The sequence below is a fragment of the Cetorhinus maximus genome, chromosome 4 (assembly GCF_964194155.1).
Source record: "Cetorhinus maximus chromosome 4, sCetMax3.hap1.1, whole genome shotgun sequence".
NCBI classification, from domain to species: domain Eukaryota; kingdom Metazoa; phylum Chordata; class Chondrichthyes; order Lamniformes; family Cetorhinidae; genus Cetorhinus; species Cetorhinus maximus.
The window spans coordinates 32,656,600-32,676,047 of NC_135882.1; the positions used below are offsets into that span (position 1 = coordinate 32,656,600).

General features: G+C 40.3%; 1 protein-coding gene across 2 annotated transcripts in view; it reads left to right on the top strand.

Moving 5' to 3' along the window:
* The window catches only part of rims2a (regulating synaptic membrane exocytosis 2a), a 1,205,442-nt gene extending 1,187,354 nt beyond the window's left edge, over positions 1-18,088 (top strand). For both annotated transcript variants that reach the window (XM_078540066.1, XM_078540067.1), the window contains 3 exons: positions 4,113-4,214; positions 12,352-12,491; positions 15,067-18,088. In XM_078540066.1, the coding sequence (XP_078396192.1) occupies positions 4,113-4,214; positions 12,352-12,491; positions 15,067-15,285 (461 nt within the window). In that variant the 3' untranslated portion in view covers positions 15,286-18,088. The remainder of the gene's footprint in view (positions 1-4,112; positions 4,215-12,351; positions 12,492-15,066) is intronic.
* The last annotated feature ends 1,360 nt before the right edge of the window (positions 18,089-19,448 follow it).

Genomic DNA, 19,448 nt, shown 5'->3' on the forward strand with positions numbered 1-19,448 from the left:
AACAGCTATTGAAACTACAAGCATTGATTTTTTCAACTCAGACACACTAGGCTTTTTTTTCAAACTTTAAAGAGCAGGGGATTTAAATAACTTGACAGCTTGACAAGCCTTACCCACGTTTTACAAGCATTCATGTCTACTCTTAGAAATCATAAGTCACATGCTGAGGAAACGGACCTTGCTCCTAGGAAAAGAGGCCTGTTTGAACTCAGTACTGAGTTCAAATGACCCTGTTGGACTCAGGTTTCCCCAGGTATGAATCACCTCACACCCACTTTTCCCTACAGGTAAAAATGGAATCTTTCTAGGGCATGAGACTTCCAGATATGGATCCCAGTGCCATTTTGGAAAAGTCGCAGAGTCTCCATGACTTCACGAAAATCCTTCAAGCCCTCCTGCTGGCAATTTGGAAAAATTGGTTCCTGTTTGTTTGTGCATGCATAGTAACCTGGCTGTCGTGGCTTAAAATCGACTTGGAAGGGTGAAAGAGGAAAACAAACTAGGGAGGGAGAGAAAACACAAACAGGGAGAGAGAGAAAGAGAATTGGGAAGGGAGAAAGAGGGAAATACAAAGTGGGGAGGGAGGGAGAGAGAAATAAACTAGGGAGGTAAAAAGGACACACAAAAACCTGGGGAGGGAGTGATAGAGATACTAGGGGAGGAGGAGCAGGATAAATATGAACTGGAGAGAGAGAGAGGGCAACACAAACTGGTTCATGTCAGTCTGTGTTGCACGCCAACGTATAATGTGCAGTTTTCGGGGAGTGAGGCAGCTTTGGCGTTTCTCCCTAAAGACTAAATCTCATCTCCCTGAAGCTGGCCTCAGTGATAGAGTGTGGGAGTCAGTGAATTGAATTATGTTAGGTTTTGATTTCATAACTTTTCTAACGTGCTGTGTATTGTAAAATATCATAAAACCTTACAAAAACTTTAGTTAGAAGTTACTTAAAGCAATGATGGCCTTGTGGAAATAGCGGTATTTCTCATTGTGGTTGATACTGTAAAAATACCACAGAAGTAGTTTTATTTAAACATGTTTTCCTTTTTGTGTTCATTGATTTATGTTATTCATCTCATATTAAAACAAAAAGCCAAATATTTTAATCAGGGCTTGGTGATACGAAAACACTCAATGAAGGCAAATGCAATAACATTTGCAAACAGTGAGCAAATGTGTAATGAGCAAATGAGCAATGTTGGCAACCCCACCTCACGCTGGAAAGGACAAACAGGCTTGTTGTTTGCCTGGGCCCCGAACTGACCAAGTCCGCCCTACAATAAAATCGCCCCTTTCAAGGTTGAAACTTCTAACTGATCATTGACCTTTTGGTCTTGAACATCAAGTAGCATGAAGTGGAGAGAGGTAAAGAGCTCATGTAAAAACAAAGCTGGGTGGATGGTTAGGGATATGCTTTCCTTTTCCAATTTATATAGTAATACAATATTTTTAGAATGAATAGATCACATAGGAAGCAAGTTCTTTGAAATTGATATGCATGTTATATCTTCATCTGGCAGCATCCGTAGAGAGAGAAACAGAGTTTCAGGTCAATGACCTTTCACCAGAAGTGCTGAGTATTTCAAGCATTTTCTGTTTTTATTTCAGAATCCCTGCATCCGCAGTATTTTGCTTCCATATCTTCACCCCACTCTTTTAATCCAGTATTTTAATGCAAAAGCACAAATGGAGAAAGATAGAAATTTGTGCTCTGCCACATAATAATGTCAGACTGAAATCTAATTTTCCAATTAACCCATGCTACCCTTCCAAATAGACTAATGATATAAACAACGAAAGGCTTAAATTGAGGCACAAAGCATGGATTTTCAGCCTATTTTAAATCTCAAGCATTACTTCAGACTTTAGATAAAGAATGCAATATCAGTAACAAACATCCAGGGAAAAATGTTTCCCCCGTCAGGGGGGATGTACGGGCACGTACCGCCATTTTACATGGGCGGGCCAATTAAGGCCTGCCCAGCGTGACGTCCACCAGGAAGCGCTATGCGCTCCCTGTGCAGACAGGGGAGGATTCCCTCAGCTGGGAGTGCGCTCTTTCGTGCATGCGCACGAAGGAGCACACAGATCTCCCTGAGGCTAAGTGCTGCCTCAGGGAGATCAGCTCCAATTTAAAACTTTTATTAAACATGTTTAAAAATTTTCCCTGCCATGACCCCTCATGTGACACTGTCACATGAGTTGGGACATGCCCATAAGTTTTATTGAAACCTTTCTTAAAAATTTAAATATCCTCATGAAACCTCATCCCGCCCGTGGATGACGTTTTTGCTTTTTCTGACGCCCGCCAGGGCTCCCGGCCTGCCTGCCAACCTTAAGGTTGGATAGGCAGGTTCATTAACGACCTTAATTACTTTCTCAATGACCTCAATAGGCCGTTGACAGGTCGGCGGGTGCGCAGCTGTCTCGGCTGCGCCCTCGCTGACCTGAAAATGGAAATGACGCAGGGTGACGTTGAGAGTTCCACCCGACCTCATCACGTGTCATTTTACGCATCGGCAAGTGGGCCCCGCCCCCGCTCCCCGACCGGAAGATCCTGCCCCAATTGAGTTTTTCTGAAATTCCTTTGTCTTCTACTTTCAATTAAGGATTAGCTGCTAGAGGAATTTTATTTCAACATATTCACCCATATTTTTATTAATATTACACATTTCAAGTTTAGAATTTGTGTGTTTTTTGTACCTCCTTCACCTCTCCTACGATGCATCTTTTGCCATCTCACTATAAGAAAATGTCATTGCTCTCTGGATCCTAGAGCGCACATGAATGGGGCCTGTTTGGAAAATATTGGCAGGGTGCTGATAATTTGTGGAGAGTATGTGTCACCAGGACCTTGTGATTCTTCAAATCTAATGCATTTCAAACATTGGTAATTGGAATTCTTCCAAATAGTAAAGGAGAGAAGTGTGCTTTTTGGAAATATGTACTAATATATTTACTGGGGATCCAAAACAAGACCGCAGTAAAATACGGTGCTCCTGTCTAAATGTCTGTAATTTTGGTTAATGTGCATCATGACATAACAGGAAGAGGGAAAGCTACCATGTACATTGATTTGACATTTTGCATGCCAACGGTCCAAATTTTAGAAGGTACCTTAGAATGATTGTTAAATGGCAGATATTTTTCCATTGGCTTTTTGAAACAAATTTGTTTGCGTGTAAGTTCTCTGCTATTTTAACAAACTTCTCTTGTTGTAAATGATTTCATGACTCATGTACAGCACAAAAAAATTTCCACTTCTTTGTCAGTGCACAACGTGGTGGCATGATTGTTGGTGGCTGCAATGATAGAAAAGAAAAGGAAAGGAACAGGCCTCACCATGTGTAGTAATGGAGGTGGAATGAGACAGATTGAGTTCGTTTGTTTTGGAGGGAAGAGGTTACTTATTTTATACACTTCTCCTGTCCCCTTTTCCGAGTTACCTCTGTGCCATTCACAATTTTTTGACTGAGGATGACAAGCAACCAGCCTCTAACCTTTTCCAGTACTGTTTGTTAAGTGGTTACTATATATGTCAGACTTGTCAGGGATGATTTGCAATTTGACGTTCTCAATTGCCCAGCAAAGCAACCATTATCCTGCATTCAATATCTCTCCCTGGCAACACAGCTGAAGTGGGAGGATTGTACCATTGTTCCCATATTTTGCAGTCCGATTAACGGCTACACTTACCTAGGGAGCCTGTTTTTGAATGTGTAACACATGAGAAAGAACAGTGAGATCGAAGAAGAGGAGTGAAGAAAAAGAAGCAAACAAAGCAAAAGGCACAATCACTTCACTGATAGCTTTTTCATTTGCTCTGGTATTGTGCAAAGTGCATTGATAATCCTGTTGGTTGACCAGAGAGAGTTACCTAGCACATGCATGATGGGCTGAATGGCCCGGTTCTGTGATATATATTCTATGATCATTGACCTGAAAGTGATGATCACTTCAAATGGTGCACATTGACCTCCAGGTTGATTCTGGAGCAAAGTCTTAATTGCAAGCTCAGGTCAGTATGGAAAATAAGACTGTTTAAGAAATGAACTGCTTTTTATGATCTTAAGGTGTGTACTCAGGCAATGTATCTGATCTTCATTACCTTTAGGTGATATCCAAATTGGCATGATGGACAAGAAAGGACAATTAGAAGTAGAGGTCATCCGAGCCCGAGGCCTGGTAGGAAAACCTGGCTCCAAAGCTTTACCTGGTAACCAAACCTTTTTTTCACTTTTTATGCTCAAGTGAGACAATCATGGATAAATTCAGACTTGACAGGACTATTCAAGAGAGTGTTTCTTTACTCCTTTCTTCCAAACACAACCTGCCAGAAACAGGTTATTTATGGTCATTTCATGGTATTTTCATTCCTTCACATAAAGATATTTTTTTCCTTAAATGTGAAGAAATGTGCTGTATTGTTGCAAGGGTACTACATCTAGGTGATCAATATTTTTATCCAAATTTAATATAAGTAGTTTTCCTTGTCTGATGGATTCCATTAAGCCATGCAAGTGGCACCTTCTATATTGCCTCATAATCTAACAGTAATTACTTTCTTTCTAGTGTTGCATTTTAAACAGTGGGTTAAAAATAGCAGTGGCATTGTGGATCAGAATGCTAAACCACAGGCTTACACCCTCAAATTCCCACCTGGTTAGTTTACCATTTTCAACTAGAAAAAGTAAGTGCTTCCTCAATTATGTTGCAGTGGGGGGTGGGTGGGGTGGTGGAGTTGAAAGCCAGCTGTCTGGGTACCTGATCAGTTTTCACACATCTCCTGGCGATATGACTGTACACCCAGGAGCAGGTTTCCAACTGATTAAATCTGCTGGGGAAGGTGCATCCCATCCTAGGAATTTTGTTTTTTAAGTAATTTGAAAGATGTTCGCCTTCTGTTTTTTTTTAATGACACGATCAGACTTTCACAATGGAAGTGATTAGATAGCAAATTTTCCCATTCCTGCCCCAAGGCTATTGGGTTGCCTTGTGCAGCCAATACAGAAAGAATGGGCGAGGAGGATCACAAGCTCAGAAGCAAACCCACTCAATTTTGTAGCCATATAAATTAATGGAAATAAAATCAGGTAGGCTCCATTATTTCCCTGTATTTGTCCTGAGAATATATTAACCTCAGATTTGAGAACAGGAAAATCTGCCCTTCATCTCCTGTGTTTTTAAATGGACAACATTTCCAGCAACTTTACAGGCACGATCATGCCTCTTTAATGAATAGAATCCTACACATACTGATATAAGGAAGAGACTGCTTTCAATCACTTTTCAGAGCAGTCAGACTTGCTGTCTCTTGGGTTTCTTTGGTCTTTCTCATTCCAAAAGTTATAAAATCATTGGGATTGACCATTAACTTTTTCCCACCCAGTGGAAGCTGGACAAGAGTGCACTTAAAATAGAGTAGGTGGCTTATGCATTGTCACCACCCCCAGTCTGGCTAATTAGAACATTAAATAGCAAGCAGCAAGGACACCTGCCCATAGCTGGCAGGGTCCTTCTTTAAATATCCAACTCTGGCCTCTGGCTCCAATTAGGTCCTTGGTGGGGAGCTTCTATCGCTGGGGACAGCTTGTCTCTGAAAGTAATAAAATTCAAATCCAGACGCCAGGTCAGCAGTATACCCCAGTAGTTCCCTCTTCCCAATGTTTCAAAATACAAAAATAAGCCCTTCATTAAAACACTAGTAGTCCAGCCAAATTGGGAGCATAGGTTAGCAGTAATGCTCCTGCTATGAAAAGACATCATTGGTACTTTGAGCAGGAGACTGAAACTGGGACTCGTGCATGGCTGAACTTGTGATGCCACATCCCCAGCAGCACATGACGTGTGATTCATTCATATGCAGATCCCACTGGACTGACACAAATGTCCAAATTATTTTGAAGGCAATGTGCACATATCAAAAACAATTAGATTTCTTTCAGGAAAACTGCAGCAGTGTCATTTTGTTTGTGTCTTTATTTCTTAGCACATTTCTGCCAATTTATTTATTTTATGAAATCCTTATTTACATGACTTTACAATAACAACAACACGCTATATTTATATAGTGCCTTTAACTTAATGAAACATCCCAAGGTGGTTCACAGGAGCATTATAAAACAAAATATGACACTGAGTCAGATAAGGACATATCAAGGCAGATGACCAAAAACTTGATCAAAGTGGTAGTTTTAAGGAATGACTTAAAGGTAGAAAGTGAGGTAGGGAGGCAAAGAGGTGTAGGGAGAGAATTTCAGAGCTTAGGGCCAAGGCAACAGAAGGCACAGCCACCAATGGTAGAGCAATTAAAATTGATGATGCTCAAGAGGCCAGAATTAGATGAGTGCAGATATGTTAGAGAGTTGTGGGGCTGGAGATTACAAAGATAGGGAGGGGAGAGGCCATGGAGGGATTTGAAAAAAAGGGTGGGAACTTTAAAATCAAGACATTGCGTGACTGGAGTCAAAGTCCTCAGCGAGCATGGGGTAATAGGGAACAGGTGAGAGTAAGGACAAGGGCAGCGGAGTTTTAGATTAACTTAAGTTTACAGAAAGTAGAATGTGGGAGAACAGCCAAAAAGGCCTGGGAATAGTCAAATCTTGAGGCAACGAAGGCATGAATGAGGGCTTGTGCAGCACATGAATGCAGGGGTAAAGTGAGGTTGTGTTATTGGTGTGGACATAGGCAGTCTCAGTGATGGTGTAAAATGTGATCAGAAGCTGATCTCAGGGCTAAATATTCAATGGTCTGGTTTAGTCTTAGATTGTTGCCAGGATTCGTGATTGAGTCAGTAGCTAGGGAACGGAGTTTGCAGCAGGCACTTACTAAATATTTAATTGCAGGAAATTTCTGCTCATCCAGTACTGGATGCCGGATAAGCAGTCAGATAATTTAGAAACAGTGGAAGATTTGAGAGCGGTAGTTTGCATATATATGAAAACTAACACTGTCCTTTTGGATGATATCACTGAAGCACAGTATGTAGATGAGAAATAGGAGGAAGTCAATGATAGATCCCTGGGGGTCACCATAGTTAACAATGCAGGAGTGGGAAGAGAAGCCATTGCAATTTATACTCTGGTCATGATTAAATAGACAAGAATGGAACCATTCTGTGTGGAGTGCAGTCCCACCCAGCAGGGTGACAGTGGAGAGGCGTTGGAGGAGGATGGTGTGGTCAACCATTTCAAAGATTGCAGACAGTTCATGAAGTTTAGTGACAGTCAAAGAGGATGTAATTTGTGACTTTGATAAGAGCTGTTTCGGTGACAGGTGTGGAAATCTGGAGAGATTCAAACATTGAGTTCTGGGAAATTTAGGCATGGATTTGTCAGGCAACAACACGTTCAAGTAATTTGGAGAGGAAAATGAGGCTGGAAATGAGGCAGCAGTTAGCAAGAAAGGGATAAAGGCCTTTTTTTTTTGAGAGCAGGAATGATGACGGCAGATTTGAAGGAGAGAAGGACAACACCTGAAGAGAAAAAGCTGTTCACAATACCATCTAACATGGGATCAGAAAGGGAAGTTGGGTGATCAGCAGCTTAGTGATAATAGGATTGAGGGAGAAGGAGTTGGTCTTATGGATAAGATGAGCTCAGAGAGGGCATGACGGAAAATAGAAAAGAAACTAGAGAAAAATGTAAGTTGAGGGTTGGGGGGAGCTTTAAAGGAACAAATGAAAGCCTGCCAGAGAATTGTACATCATTTACTCACATAATCCTAAAACTGTGATAATCTATTGGGTTTAAGAGAGCAAGAGTTTTGCCCCTGTGCTTAGTCTTTACTGGTCCATATTAGACCCAGGTTTGGTCTGTGTAGAATTACAATTAGCTTATCTTTGCTGATGTATACATTACCACAGGGGCCTCTGCTTGTCCAGCATCAGAAAATCTGCAGAAAACCTGGAAACAATCAGGAATATCACAAAAGAAATTCACCCCCCACCTGCCGACCACCATCACCACCATAATCTCCATACAGTAACTTTTGCTGGAATATGTATCTGTAGATATGTCAGGTGAGGATAGTACTAGAATGCTCCAATCACAATCAAATAGTCTGTTAACTCCCACAGTCTAGGCTAAAATATTGTTATCTAAGGAAGAACAGAGGGTGCCTGGCAGCAAATAGAACAATATCCCAAAAAAAGTTAGGACCTACAGTGCAGAGGGAAAGGTTCTCAACATAAGATTTTCTGTATATTATACATCATTTTATCTCAAGAAATGAATCCAAAACCAAAACGTTGATGCATGTTGTTTTATTTAATGAGAACAGAGTTCAAAGTGAGTTATTTGTCCAGCAATCTATATTGGAATGGTCCAATATCCAAGTGCACATTGTGTGAAAGTTAATAACCTTTCTACAGGTATACATGGCAGGTGTACAGTATGGTGTACAGACAAAAACTTGCATTATATTATAAAGAGAATTAGAGTTAAAATGTGTCAAGGTACATGGTTTCTGCTTTGATAATCATAATATTGTCTGAGCTACCTCATGTAATTCTGTGTTTTAATATGCAGTAGCCTATCTGTTATCCTATAGAAATATAGGACTTAGGAGCAAGAGTAGGTCATTCAGCCCTTCAAGCCTGCTCTGGGATTTGAGAAGATCATGGTTGACCTGATTGTGGTCTCAACTCCACACTCCTGTCTGCTCCCCATACTCCTTGACTCTCCTATCTATCAAAAATCTATCTAACTCAGCCTTGAATAAATGCAATGGCCCAGCCTCCACTGCTTTCTCCACTAACAATACTCTGAGAGAAAAAAATTCTCCTCATCTCAGTCAAAAAAGGGAGACCTCTTATTTTTAAACTGCTTTGGCTAGTTCTAGCCTCCCCCAGGGGAGAAAACGTCCTCCCTGTCTCCACCCTATCAAGTCCCCTCAGGATCTTATGTTTAAATAAGATCACTTCTCCAATGGGTGTAAGCCCAACCAGTTCAACTTTTCTTCATAAGGTATGCCCTTCATCCCAGGAGTGAGTCAAGTGAACATTCCTGAACTGCTTCTAACACAATCATATCCTTTTTCAAATAACAAAATCAAAACTGTTGACAGTACTCCAGATGTGGTCTCATCAAGGCCCTGGACAGTTGCAGTAAAACTTCTCTACTTTTATATTCCATTCCCCTTGCAATAAATGCCAATATTCCATTTGCCTTCCCAATCACTTGTTGTACCTGCATACTAACTTTTTGTGGTTTATGTACCAGGACACCCAGATCCCTCTGTGCCACCAGGTTCTGCAATTTCTCTCCATTTAAATAGTATACTGCTTTTCTATTCTACCTACCAAAGTGGACAAAATTCATATTTTCCCAGATTACACTCCATCTGCTAAAGTTTTGCCCATTCACATATCCTATCTGTATACCTCCTCTTGACAACTTAATTTTCTGCCTAACTTGGTGTCATCGGCAAATTTGGCTACCATACATTCAGTCCCTTCATCCAAGTGATTGATATAGATTGTAAATAGTTGAGGCCCCAGCACTGATCCCTGTGGTACTCCACTAGTTACAGCTTGTCGACCTGAAAAAGACCCATTTACCCCTCCTCTCTGCTTCCTGTTAGCTAACCAATCCTTTATCCATGCTAATGTGTTACCCCCACACCATGAACTCTTATTTTGTGTAGTAACCTTTGATGTGGCACCTTATCAAATGCCTTTTGGAAATCCAAGTACACCATATTTGCGGGTTCCCCTTTATCCACGTTGTTTATTACTTCCTCAAAGAACTTTAATAAATTAGTCAACATGGGCAGAATATTACGCTCGGTGTGCGGGCGCACACCCGACATACCCGAACGTAAAATGATGCACAATGACGTCGGGCGAGTATCCCGACGTCATCGTGCAGTCTCACAATTTTTTGTTTGGCGGGCCCTCTGACAATTAAAAGACCTATTAAGGCCACTAAGAAGCTAATTAAATTCAAATTTACACTGCCCAGCGGGCAGGCGAAAAGGCCAAGCGACCTTTAAGTTTTTCAGGAAACCTTGTCCACAGGCGGGATCAGGTTTCCTAAAGCAAATGAACATCGAATAAAAATTTTATTTTTGGATTAAAAACATGTCCCAGCTCATGTGAGCAACATGAGGGGACATGTTTTATGGCAATTTTATTTCCTTTATTTTTATTTAAACAGCGCAGCTTCACCCTGAGGCAGCCCCGTGCCTCAGGGAGATTGAAGTGCTCTTTCACGCGCATGCACGAAGATCGCGCTAGGCCGACTCGCCCTCCTCCCCCCGCCTGCACAGGCAGTGCTGAGCGCTGCCACTCACATTCCACAGTGGGCGGACCTTAATTGGTCCACCAGTGTGAGATCGCGGTGCGGAGCCGAATGCGGGTGGCAGTCGGCTTCCTGCCCGCCCTCGCCAAGGGCAAAATCACAAAGCTAAGTTGTTTCTGTCTGATCCCATTATGATTTCCTAAGTATCTTGCTAAAACCTTTTTAATAATGGATTCTAGCAATTTCCCTATGATCGATGTTAGGATAATTGGCCTATAGTTTCTTGCTTGCTGCCTCCCTCCTTTCTTGAACAAAAACATTTGTTATTTTTCCAATCTGCTTGGATCCTTCCAGAACCTAAGGAGTTATGGAAGATTATAACCAATGCCTCTACTATTTCTGCAGCCAGTTCTTTTAAGACAATAGAGTGCTGGCCATCATGTCCTCTGGGGACTTGTCAGTCTTCAGGTCTAATAATTTTCCCAGTACCTTTTCCCTGGTCGTGATGATTGTTTTAAGTTCCTTCCCCCCTTTCACCTCCTGATTTTAAAATATGGTATCCTTGGGAAGTTTTCTAAGTGTTCGACAATGGAATTAGACACAAAATATCTGTTCAGTGCTTCCGCCATTTCCTAATTTTCCATTATAAATTCTCTAGATTCACTCTCTAGAGGACCAACACTCGCTTTTGTTACTCTTTCCTATTTAAATCTAATAACTGATTCGCCCAATCTACGTATAGATTAAAGTCATCCATGATTATCTGGGTACTTTTCTTACATCCCTTAATTGTATTTAAATTTTTATATTTCTCTCTAGCTTTCTCTTATACTCTACTTTCTCCCTCTTTATTTTTTAAGTCATTCTTTGCTGGTTCTTAAAATCTGTCCAACCTTCTGACCTACCACTAACCTTAGTAGGTTTGTACAGTGTTCCTTTCAATTTGATACTATCCTTAACTTCCTTGTTTAGCCACATATGATGTACCCTTCTTAAAGAGTCTTTCTTTCTCACTGGGATAAATCTTTGCTGAGAGTTATTAAATGTTTCCTTCAATGTCTGCTGCTACCTCTCTACTGCCCTACCTTTCAACTTAATTTCCCAGTTCACTTTAGCCAGCTTTGCCTTCATACCCTCATAATTACCTTTATTTAGGTTTAAACACTAGTTTTAGACTCACACTTCTCACCATCAAACTGAACATGAAATTCTATTACGTTATGATTGCTGTCACCTAGAGGCTCATTTATTAATGCATACTACCAGGCCTAAGAATAGCCTGCTCCCTGATTGACACTAGAACATACTGCTCTAAGAAATTGCCCCAAATGCGTTCTATGAACTCATTTTCCAGGCTACCTTTGCCAACTGATTCGCCTAATCTATGTATAGATTGAAGACACCCATGATTATCTTGGTACTTTTCTTACATACCTTAATTATTTCTTTCTAATTATACTCTGTCCTGCAGTGTAACTACTATTAGGGGGTGGGCTATAAACTATTCCTGCAAGCAATCTCTTACCTTTCCTATTTATTTTTACCCAAGCTGATTCTACATCTTGCACTTTAAGCTAAGGTTATCTCTCATTACTGTACTAATGTCAACCTTAATTAGCAGACCCAGCCCACCACCTTTTCCAAGCTTCCTGTCTTTTCGAGATGTCAAATACCCTTCAATATTCAGGTCCCAGCCTTGGTCACCTTGCAACCATATCTCTGTAATGGCTATCAGATCATACATATTTATTTCTATATGTGCCAACAATTTATACATTTTGCGATGAATACTGCATCTATTCAGATACAGAGGCTATAGCTCTGTCTTTTTACCATTTTTCCAATCTTTGACTTCGTCTGCTGGTGCATTCTTAAGTTTGTACGTTCCACTCTTCCTGTCACACTGTGGTTATTATTACCCATGTCCCTATTGCCTTGTCGTTTCCCTTCAATTTACCACATCTCTCTTCACATGATCCCTTCCCCCTATGATTTAGCCCTCTTTACCACTCTATTTATAATAACACTGTGTATGTGTAGCATTCAGCACAATGTCGCTTAGTTCACATATCACCAGTTATTAAAATTGCAATTTTCTTATTTCTTCCTTAGCACCATATGTTAAAGTTTATCTATTGGAAAATGGCATCTGCATAGCCAAAAAGAAAACAAAAGTGGCACGAAAAACACTGGATCCTTTGTACCAGCAGCAGTTGCCATTTGAAGATAGCCCCCAGGGAAAGGTTCTTCAGGTAACCATTTTTTATCCAATTGCTTTGTTTTGGTTTAAATCATGTTAAACTAAACTTTCAACCAATGTATTGAAATGAGACCCCATTAGTGTTGTAACCACAGTCATCATTCCAACTGACATATGCATTGTCACCAAGGGTATCTGAGGCCTCCACCAGTGGGTTCCATGTTTGCAAACAGCCTAGACATTCAAATAGTTTTAATTCTGCAAATTGGCTCCCTTACTCAAAGGGGCAGAGTGGATGGATGCTTGTGGTGGGGGGGTGGAGCACCTCGGCAACTGTGCTCACATGAGCTATGCTAATGAGGTTCTCACCAGCTGACCTTCTAACCTAGAACAGGATCAGTACTGTAATCCTGCCAGGTTTGCAATCTAGTGATTTCTGGGCCATGAAAACTTTCTATTGCATTCAGTTATATGTTTTATAATGTGACCTGTATTCAAATAACTACAGAAAGCTGTAGCTAAAGCTGAAGCAGTACAACCAAGAGTGTAGTGTTTATAGACTGGCCCAATAAACAGTCTTCTGCTCATTGATTGAAGAAAAGCTGCATTTGGGGCAATTTGCTGCACAGCTACCATCATTTGCCTTCAGTTTGGTGTTCTAGTAATACAAGATAAAAATTATTTAAATTATTTTGTGCTTCAATTTCTTAAATATGCCCAGAAGCAAAAAGAAGAATGCATTTATTACTCATTTTAATCCTTCATCTTTAGTTCCTTTTTTTCTTTAATACTTAGAATTTTGCTCCTCTCCCTCCCCATTACACCATGCACTGTTTCCCAGCACAGGAAGAGAGGTCTCTGCTTGGATATATGGTAGAGGTGTTTCCTGTCAGTTCTTGGCATAAGGATGCTATCTTTTAAATCTGAGTTCACTGCCTTTTCTTTACTTCTCAAGTAAATATTTAACTATCTCAACTGTTATGGCTTCCTGAGGCTGTATGTTCCACATTACTGCAAATCTGCATGAGGACATTTCATATTTTTCTGGACTTGCTTTTAGCAGGCTTAGCTTGACCAAGAAGATTGTGTCCACTTGGCATGGATTCCCCTGGAACTGTTCTCTACTCGGCAGTTCCCTTTCTTAATTTAAATACTTCAATCAGATTTTCTCCTTGTTTCTGTAGCTGAGAACAAAATACTGTTTCTCCATTGAATGTATAAACAGCATATGTGAAAACCTGTATATGTTGTTGTGAGATCATACCATTACCAAACTATTAAAAGGCTTCCATGTTAGGCATGGGACAGCAGGGGTTGGGTGTGGGGGAGGGTCGGTGGAACACTCCTATGTCTACTAGCTCACAAGGAGCGCAAAAAGAGCAGGGGCAGAATTTAGCCCTTGATGGGCGGGCGGGCCCCACCGGCTCGGTGGCGGGCGGGCAGCTGAATTCCACCGCTGAAACAGGACCCGCTGCCATTTTGAGTGGGCGGGCCAATCAAGGCCCGCTTAGCGGGCTGCCCGACGGGAAGTGCTATGCGCTTCCTGTGCGGTGGGGAGGGGGACGGATACCCCAACTGTCAAAGTGCACTCCCTGAGACTAAGTGCTGTCTCAGGGAGATTGGTGACAGTTTAAAAAACCTCAAAAATAGAAAAGTAAAAAAATTATTAACATGTCCCCCTCATGTGACAATGTCACACGAGATGGGACATGTTAATAAATATGACATAAAGTTTATTAAAGATTTTAAAAATGGACATGAAACCTCATTCCGCCAGTGGATTAGGTTTCCTGTTTTTTCTATTGCCTGCTGGGGCTCCTGGCCTGCCCGCCAGCCTTAAGGTTGGACAGGCAGGGCCTTTAATTGGGTTAATTATCCTGTCAATGGCCTCAATTGGCCATTGACAGGTCGGCAGGCGGACAGCTGATTTCGCTGTCCGCCCGCCTTCCTGAATATTTAAAAGGGGCGGGATGATGTCAGGGGTTCCTTTTTCACGTCAGCGAGCGGGCCCCGCCCCCCAACTCACCGACGGGAAAATTCTGGCCCAGGTCTTTCACACTTACCTTCCGGAGATAGCAACCCCAACCTCAGGTCTGTGGGGCTTCTACCTCACTTTCAGTTAAGTTTAAGTCATAGTCTCAATAATGTTATTAGGTGGTGATTTTGTTATGTTAATTAGGCCCCTGCCTGCATTTAAAGGATTTTCATCAATGGTTTGATTTCTGCATGTTAAAACATAAAGGGGCAGGAATGGGTTCAGGTATCTCGATCCTGATATTTTAAACCCACTTTTCTAAAGTCTCCCAGTTTTAAATCAAAAGATATTCCCATTCTTTGTTATTATCCCATGACCGACAGTGAATCGTATGCATATATAAACATCAGGTGCAGGCAGGATTGGATTTAGCCATGATGCCCCTTGTGGTTGAATAGCAAATTGACACACAATGATGTGGCTTGCCAATGAACAATGCACAAAGGTGCCAATTTAAAATTTCAGAGGAAAGGTGGGTCAGAAGTGGGAGGGAATGAGAAAGGATCACAAAAAATAAATAACTCTCAAAAGTCACTATTGCAGTGTTAAAATACAAAGATAACTAACACAATATTTTTTTTTCTCCTTTCAGATAATTGTTTGGGGAGATTATGGACGAATGGACCACAAGTCCTTCATGGGAGTTGCACAGATCCTATTAGAGGAGCTTGACCTGTCCAACATGGTGATTGGCTGGTACAAACTCTTTCCCACTTCCTCACTGGTTGATCCAACTTTGGCCCCACTGACGAGAAGAGCTTCCCAATCATCACTTGAGAGTTCATCTGGACCTTCTTATGCTCGTTCATAGCAGTTGTGAAAGTGTTGCGATAGCAACCAGTGTTCAGCTCGCAGATCGTAAGCCCTGGTTACACTGCATGCTTGATGTTGTGTCTTCTGAGCCTGTTCCTAGGGATTAAAAGCAGTCCTGTGTTCTCAGAGGAGATTGCACACATTGTGCCCTGAGAAGGTCCTTAGGGAAGGAGTGCAGTTTTGCAGAACTTATATGGTTGCTGGAATTAAATGACAATTTTTTTTTTGTCCAATCAGAAGCCATGAATATAAAAACAAATAAATAAGAACCTATCAATTCACACAGCAGAAGCCCTTATTTTTCAATGAACCATTTTTTTTGGTTGTTCTTACCCCTGTTGAGTCGCCTGCTACTCCTATCCCACCAGCTTGGTTCCTATAGCAACAGGCACTGATGTCATGAAGGCCAGCTGGTTGTTAGATCTGTGAGACAACAAGGGAGTCTCATCGTGAGGAGGGTTGAAAATAGTGTCCAGTAACGACTACACATCACCAGACGGGGCAAAACGAAAAGGAGTCAGCTGAGCAAAACTGTACAGAACAAGAGATTTAAATTTTTTTTTAAATGCAAAACATAAAATGGTACTGATGTTCAAAACCGACTTGGAAGCTCCAGAAAGGTACCACAGTGGTTCACAAAGGGAGAGGGCTATGTGATCTGATATCATTGTTTCTCTGCTGATATACTGTATGAAATTTAAAAAAAATTTTGCATGGACACAAATTTAGCTGAACTTAAATGGAAAATAAAACATTTAAAATTATTTTCTTGAGGCTGAAACTTGCAAAAAAAACAGCCATTTTCAACAATTTATATTATTTTTTAAAAATGTTTCACCAGTGCATGGTTTTATGGGGGAGTGAATGCAACAGTGTGATACAATGACACCGTGTTTCCCATATTCAGAGTAAATCATTCATGAGTCTGTCTTTTGCAGACAAAGATTATTAAGGAAGGACTGGGCTGAATAAAAGTGATTTCAATGTGATGTTAAGGAAAAAGTCGCATAATGGACAAAAAGATAGTTAAAATAATGACACAGACCTTCAAAGTCCGACATTATTCACAGATTACACATGCTGCTCTGTCCCTTTTACTAGGTAGTTTATTGTATGCTCTGAGTACGACCTCCGTGTCTCTAGCCACTCAAGCCCCTCATCCGGGTTAACGGTTGCAGAGCATTACTGCATTTTGATTCTTTGGGTAAAGTATATCATTTTAACAACAACAACAAAAAAATAAATGATATGATTTGCAAGCATGTTGAAAGAATTTTTGCAACATGGCTTGGGCACACACTGCAGTAATTCAGCATGCATTTGACAAAAAAAATGAAATTTTTGAAGCATCCTTTTATTGTACAGTGCATGATGACATAGAACTTATTTACATTTTCTCATCTTAAATTGAATTCTACAGCAAATAAAGGAATTGTGTGGCCATTGTTCAAAAAAAATCTTCAGTAATAAAATAATTTCCAGCAGCATTCAACTTGTACATACTGTAGGAATAAGACTTTTTTCTCTGAAATTATATAGCATTGATATTGACAGAAGGAAAATCAAGTAACACAGTATTCTATTTGAGAATTATTTTACAATGGTAAAATACATCTTCTCAACCAGTCAGGTGTAAAAATCATCCAGTCAGGTGATTAGTTTTGCATGCCTGAATTCCCAAAGTCATATAGGCAGGATTACTAAAGGTCAAGCTGTTTTGCTGTAAAGTTCAATTTTCACACATATACTTGTGCAATTTAATGAGGACTTTTAATATGGACTGTTGTTCACTTGCTAGATTAAGCTGAAAATTGGCCATCAGAAATCACCTGTTATGCACCTGTCGTTTTTGGTTCTGAATTGGACTCTATTTGTTTAACACCATGCTGTGACACCCTCCCCCTATCCCACTCCCAAATTGAAACAGGCTAGTTTTTCTTTAAAGTGCTCTGTAGAACATGAGATTTGTGTGGATAGAGGTGGCAAAGATACAGAGTTGCTGCAGTCTTATGTTAATGGAACAAAGGCTGATAGAGCACATGAAGGATCGTCAATGAGTATGCTTGAATACCATTTAAAAGGAAAAGTAAAATGCCTTTTTTATTTTTTATTTGTGGTGCAATTCTGTTTAAGCCAAGAGCGATTCTTGGATCTTTTGTCTCTGACTGAAGTATTGTAGATGAGGGCTCAAATGTTGAGCCATCTGAAAACAGGAGATTCCTACAGTGTCACCAAAATAACACTAATCGCTTGGGATTAGAGTTAGCAGTGGCCATCAGCTACTGACACTAGTTTTCCACATTGCTGTGAGCAACTGCAAGTCTGGACCTACAACAATATTAACAAAGATTTATTTACCCTTTTTTTAAAAAAAAACAAATACAAATTTTATTTCTTACATGCTGTCGCATTACGGTGACAGCAGCTCAATTTATCTGCATTCGATTATTTTGTGCATATTATTCCTGTTCAAAATGATCTTTCAGAAATTTTAGCGAGAAGGATGTTAAAGTATGAAAGATTTGTACATACTTATCATTATGCAGTATTTATTTGAAACTTAATAAATTTTTTTTTAAAAATATTTTTCACATTATGTCTGCAACTCTGTTTATGATTTAGTCATATCAATGGCACTATTCCAGTAAAACGCAGTTGTCTTGTACATAGATTTTAAGTAAAGGGGACACTGCTGTTAGATTACTGGACAACTGGCCTGTATGTGACAACAAATAATGTAAAACAAACTCATTTCTGGTGATGGTATTTAACATGGCTACATTATTAATAAAACATTTTCTTTACAGAGATGCAAGTCATGTCTTTTTTCCACCTGTTCTAAATATTTTAATATTTTGGTATTTTCTGTGCAATATGTTATAAAGAGAAATTTGCCAATGGGTGAGATGTTGCTGTGTGTATTTTTACAGATGAGTCCAGATAATATTGTACCAGATGCTTGAGCCAATGCTTCCTCCTGGTTTAAAATTGAAATAATGACAAAAATTATAATTGACATTTGCATTCTTATGTCTTGTTTTATATATTTCAGTATTTTTTGAAAAAAACATATTTCTGACACAAGTGGGATATTGGGTTGGAAGGGTTGTTGGGAGCTAAATTAACCTATTATTCTCACCAAAACTGGTGGTAGCCTATATACTATGTTCATGCAATTCCTTTCTATACAAATCACCTATTACCTATATACAGATAATCTCCTTCCAGTGGGAATTGCAGAGGCTGGAGTGCATTATCAGCCCAGAAGTAACATTTTAATTTAGTTTTATAAGTTTCCATTAAAGTTTGTTTTTGTACAGTGCCCCTTTAAGGGTGGTTCTTTAGTTAATTGTTTTATGTATTTATTTGATTTACTCAAAAGAGTATACAGATAACCTAGTCATCCTGCATGTTCCTGGCCCTCCAGTAACCCTAGATTCAAAGACCAACTGGGACCAAAGAGCTTTCACATCAGGAGACATCTACGTTGTCTGGGGCTCATACTTGTGAATATCTGGAACAATATAAAAGATAATTCAAGCAGTTTACCATACCCGATGGCTTCAATTAGTTATCCCAAAATTATGAAAAAGAGAACAGTTTTACATTGGTAAATACTAATTGTATAAGACGACTAGACAGAATGAAAGGTACATTGTTGTTGTAATTGTTTTCCCAAAATCAGTAACAAATTCTATACACTGGCAGGAAATCCTAAAATTACTTATGGCTGTTGTTCTTATTGTGTAAGTGTCAGCTTGCCTTAGTGTAGGACTCTTACATCTGAGTGAGAAGGTTTTGGGTTCAGGCCCTCTCCAAGACTTAAGTGTCAACCTAGATTATGTACTTAAGTATGGAAGGACTGCTGAGATATTGAACAGGGATCAAATGGGGATCCCAAGCCCGCACTTGCAGCTCGCCAATATTCCAAGGGGTTCTAATTGGCCTCCTCTATGCTTGCCACCGTGTTAAGGACAGCAGGTGGGCTCCCAATGCTGCCAACCCAATTACAGAACCAGCAGCTTAGAGCTTCAGCAGCCACACCGGGAGAGGTGGGTGCTGCTGAAACAGATATGAGACATCGAGGGCACCTCAAAATGGACCTGCCCACAGAAGGGTAAAATTAAATTAATAAATCAGAGGGGCCAAGCATCAGGCTCT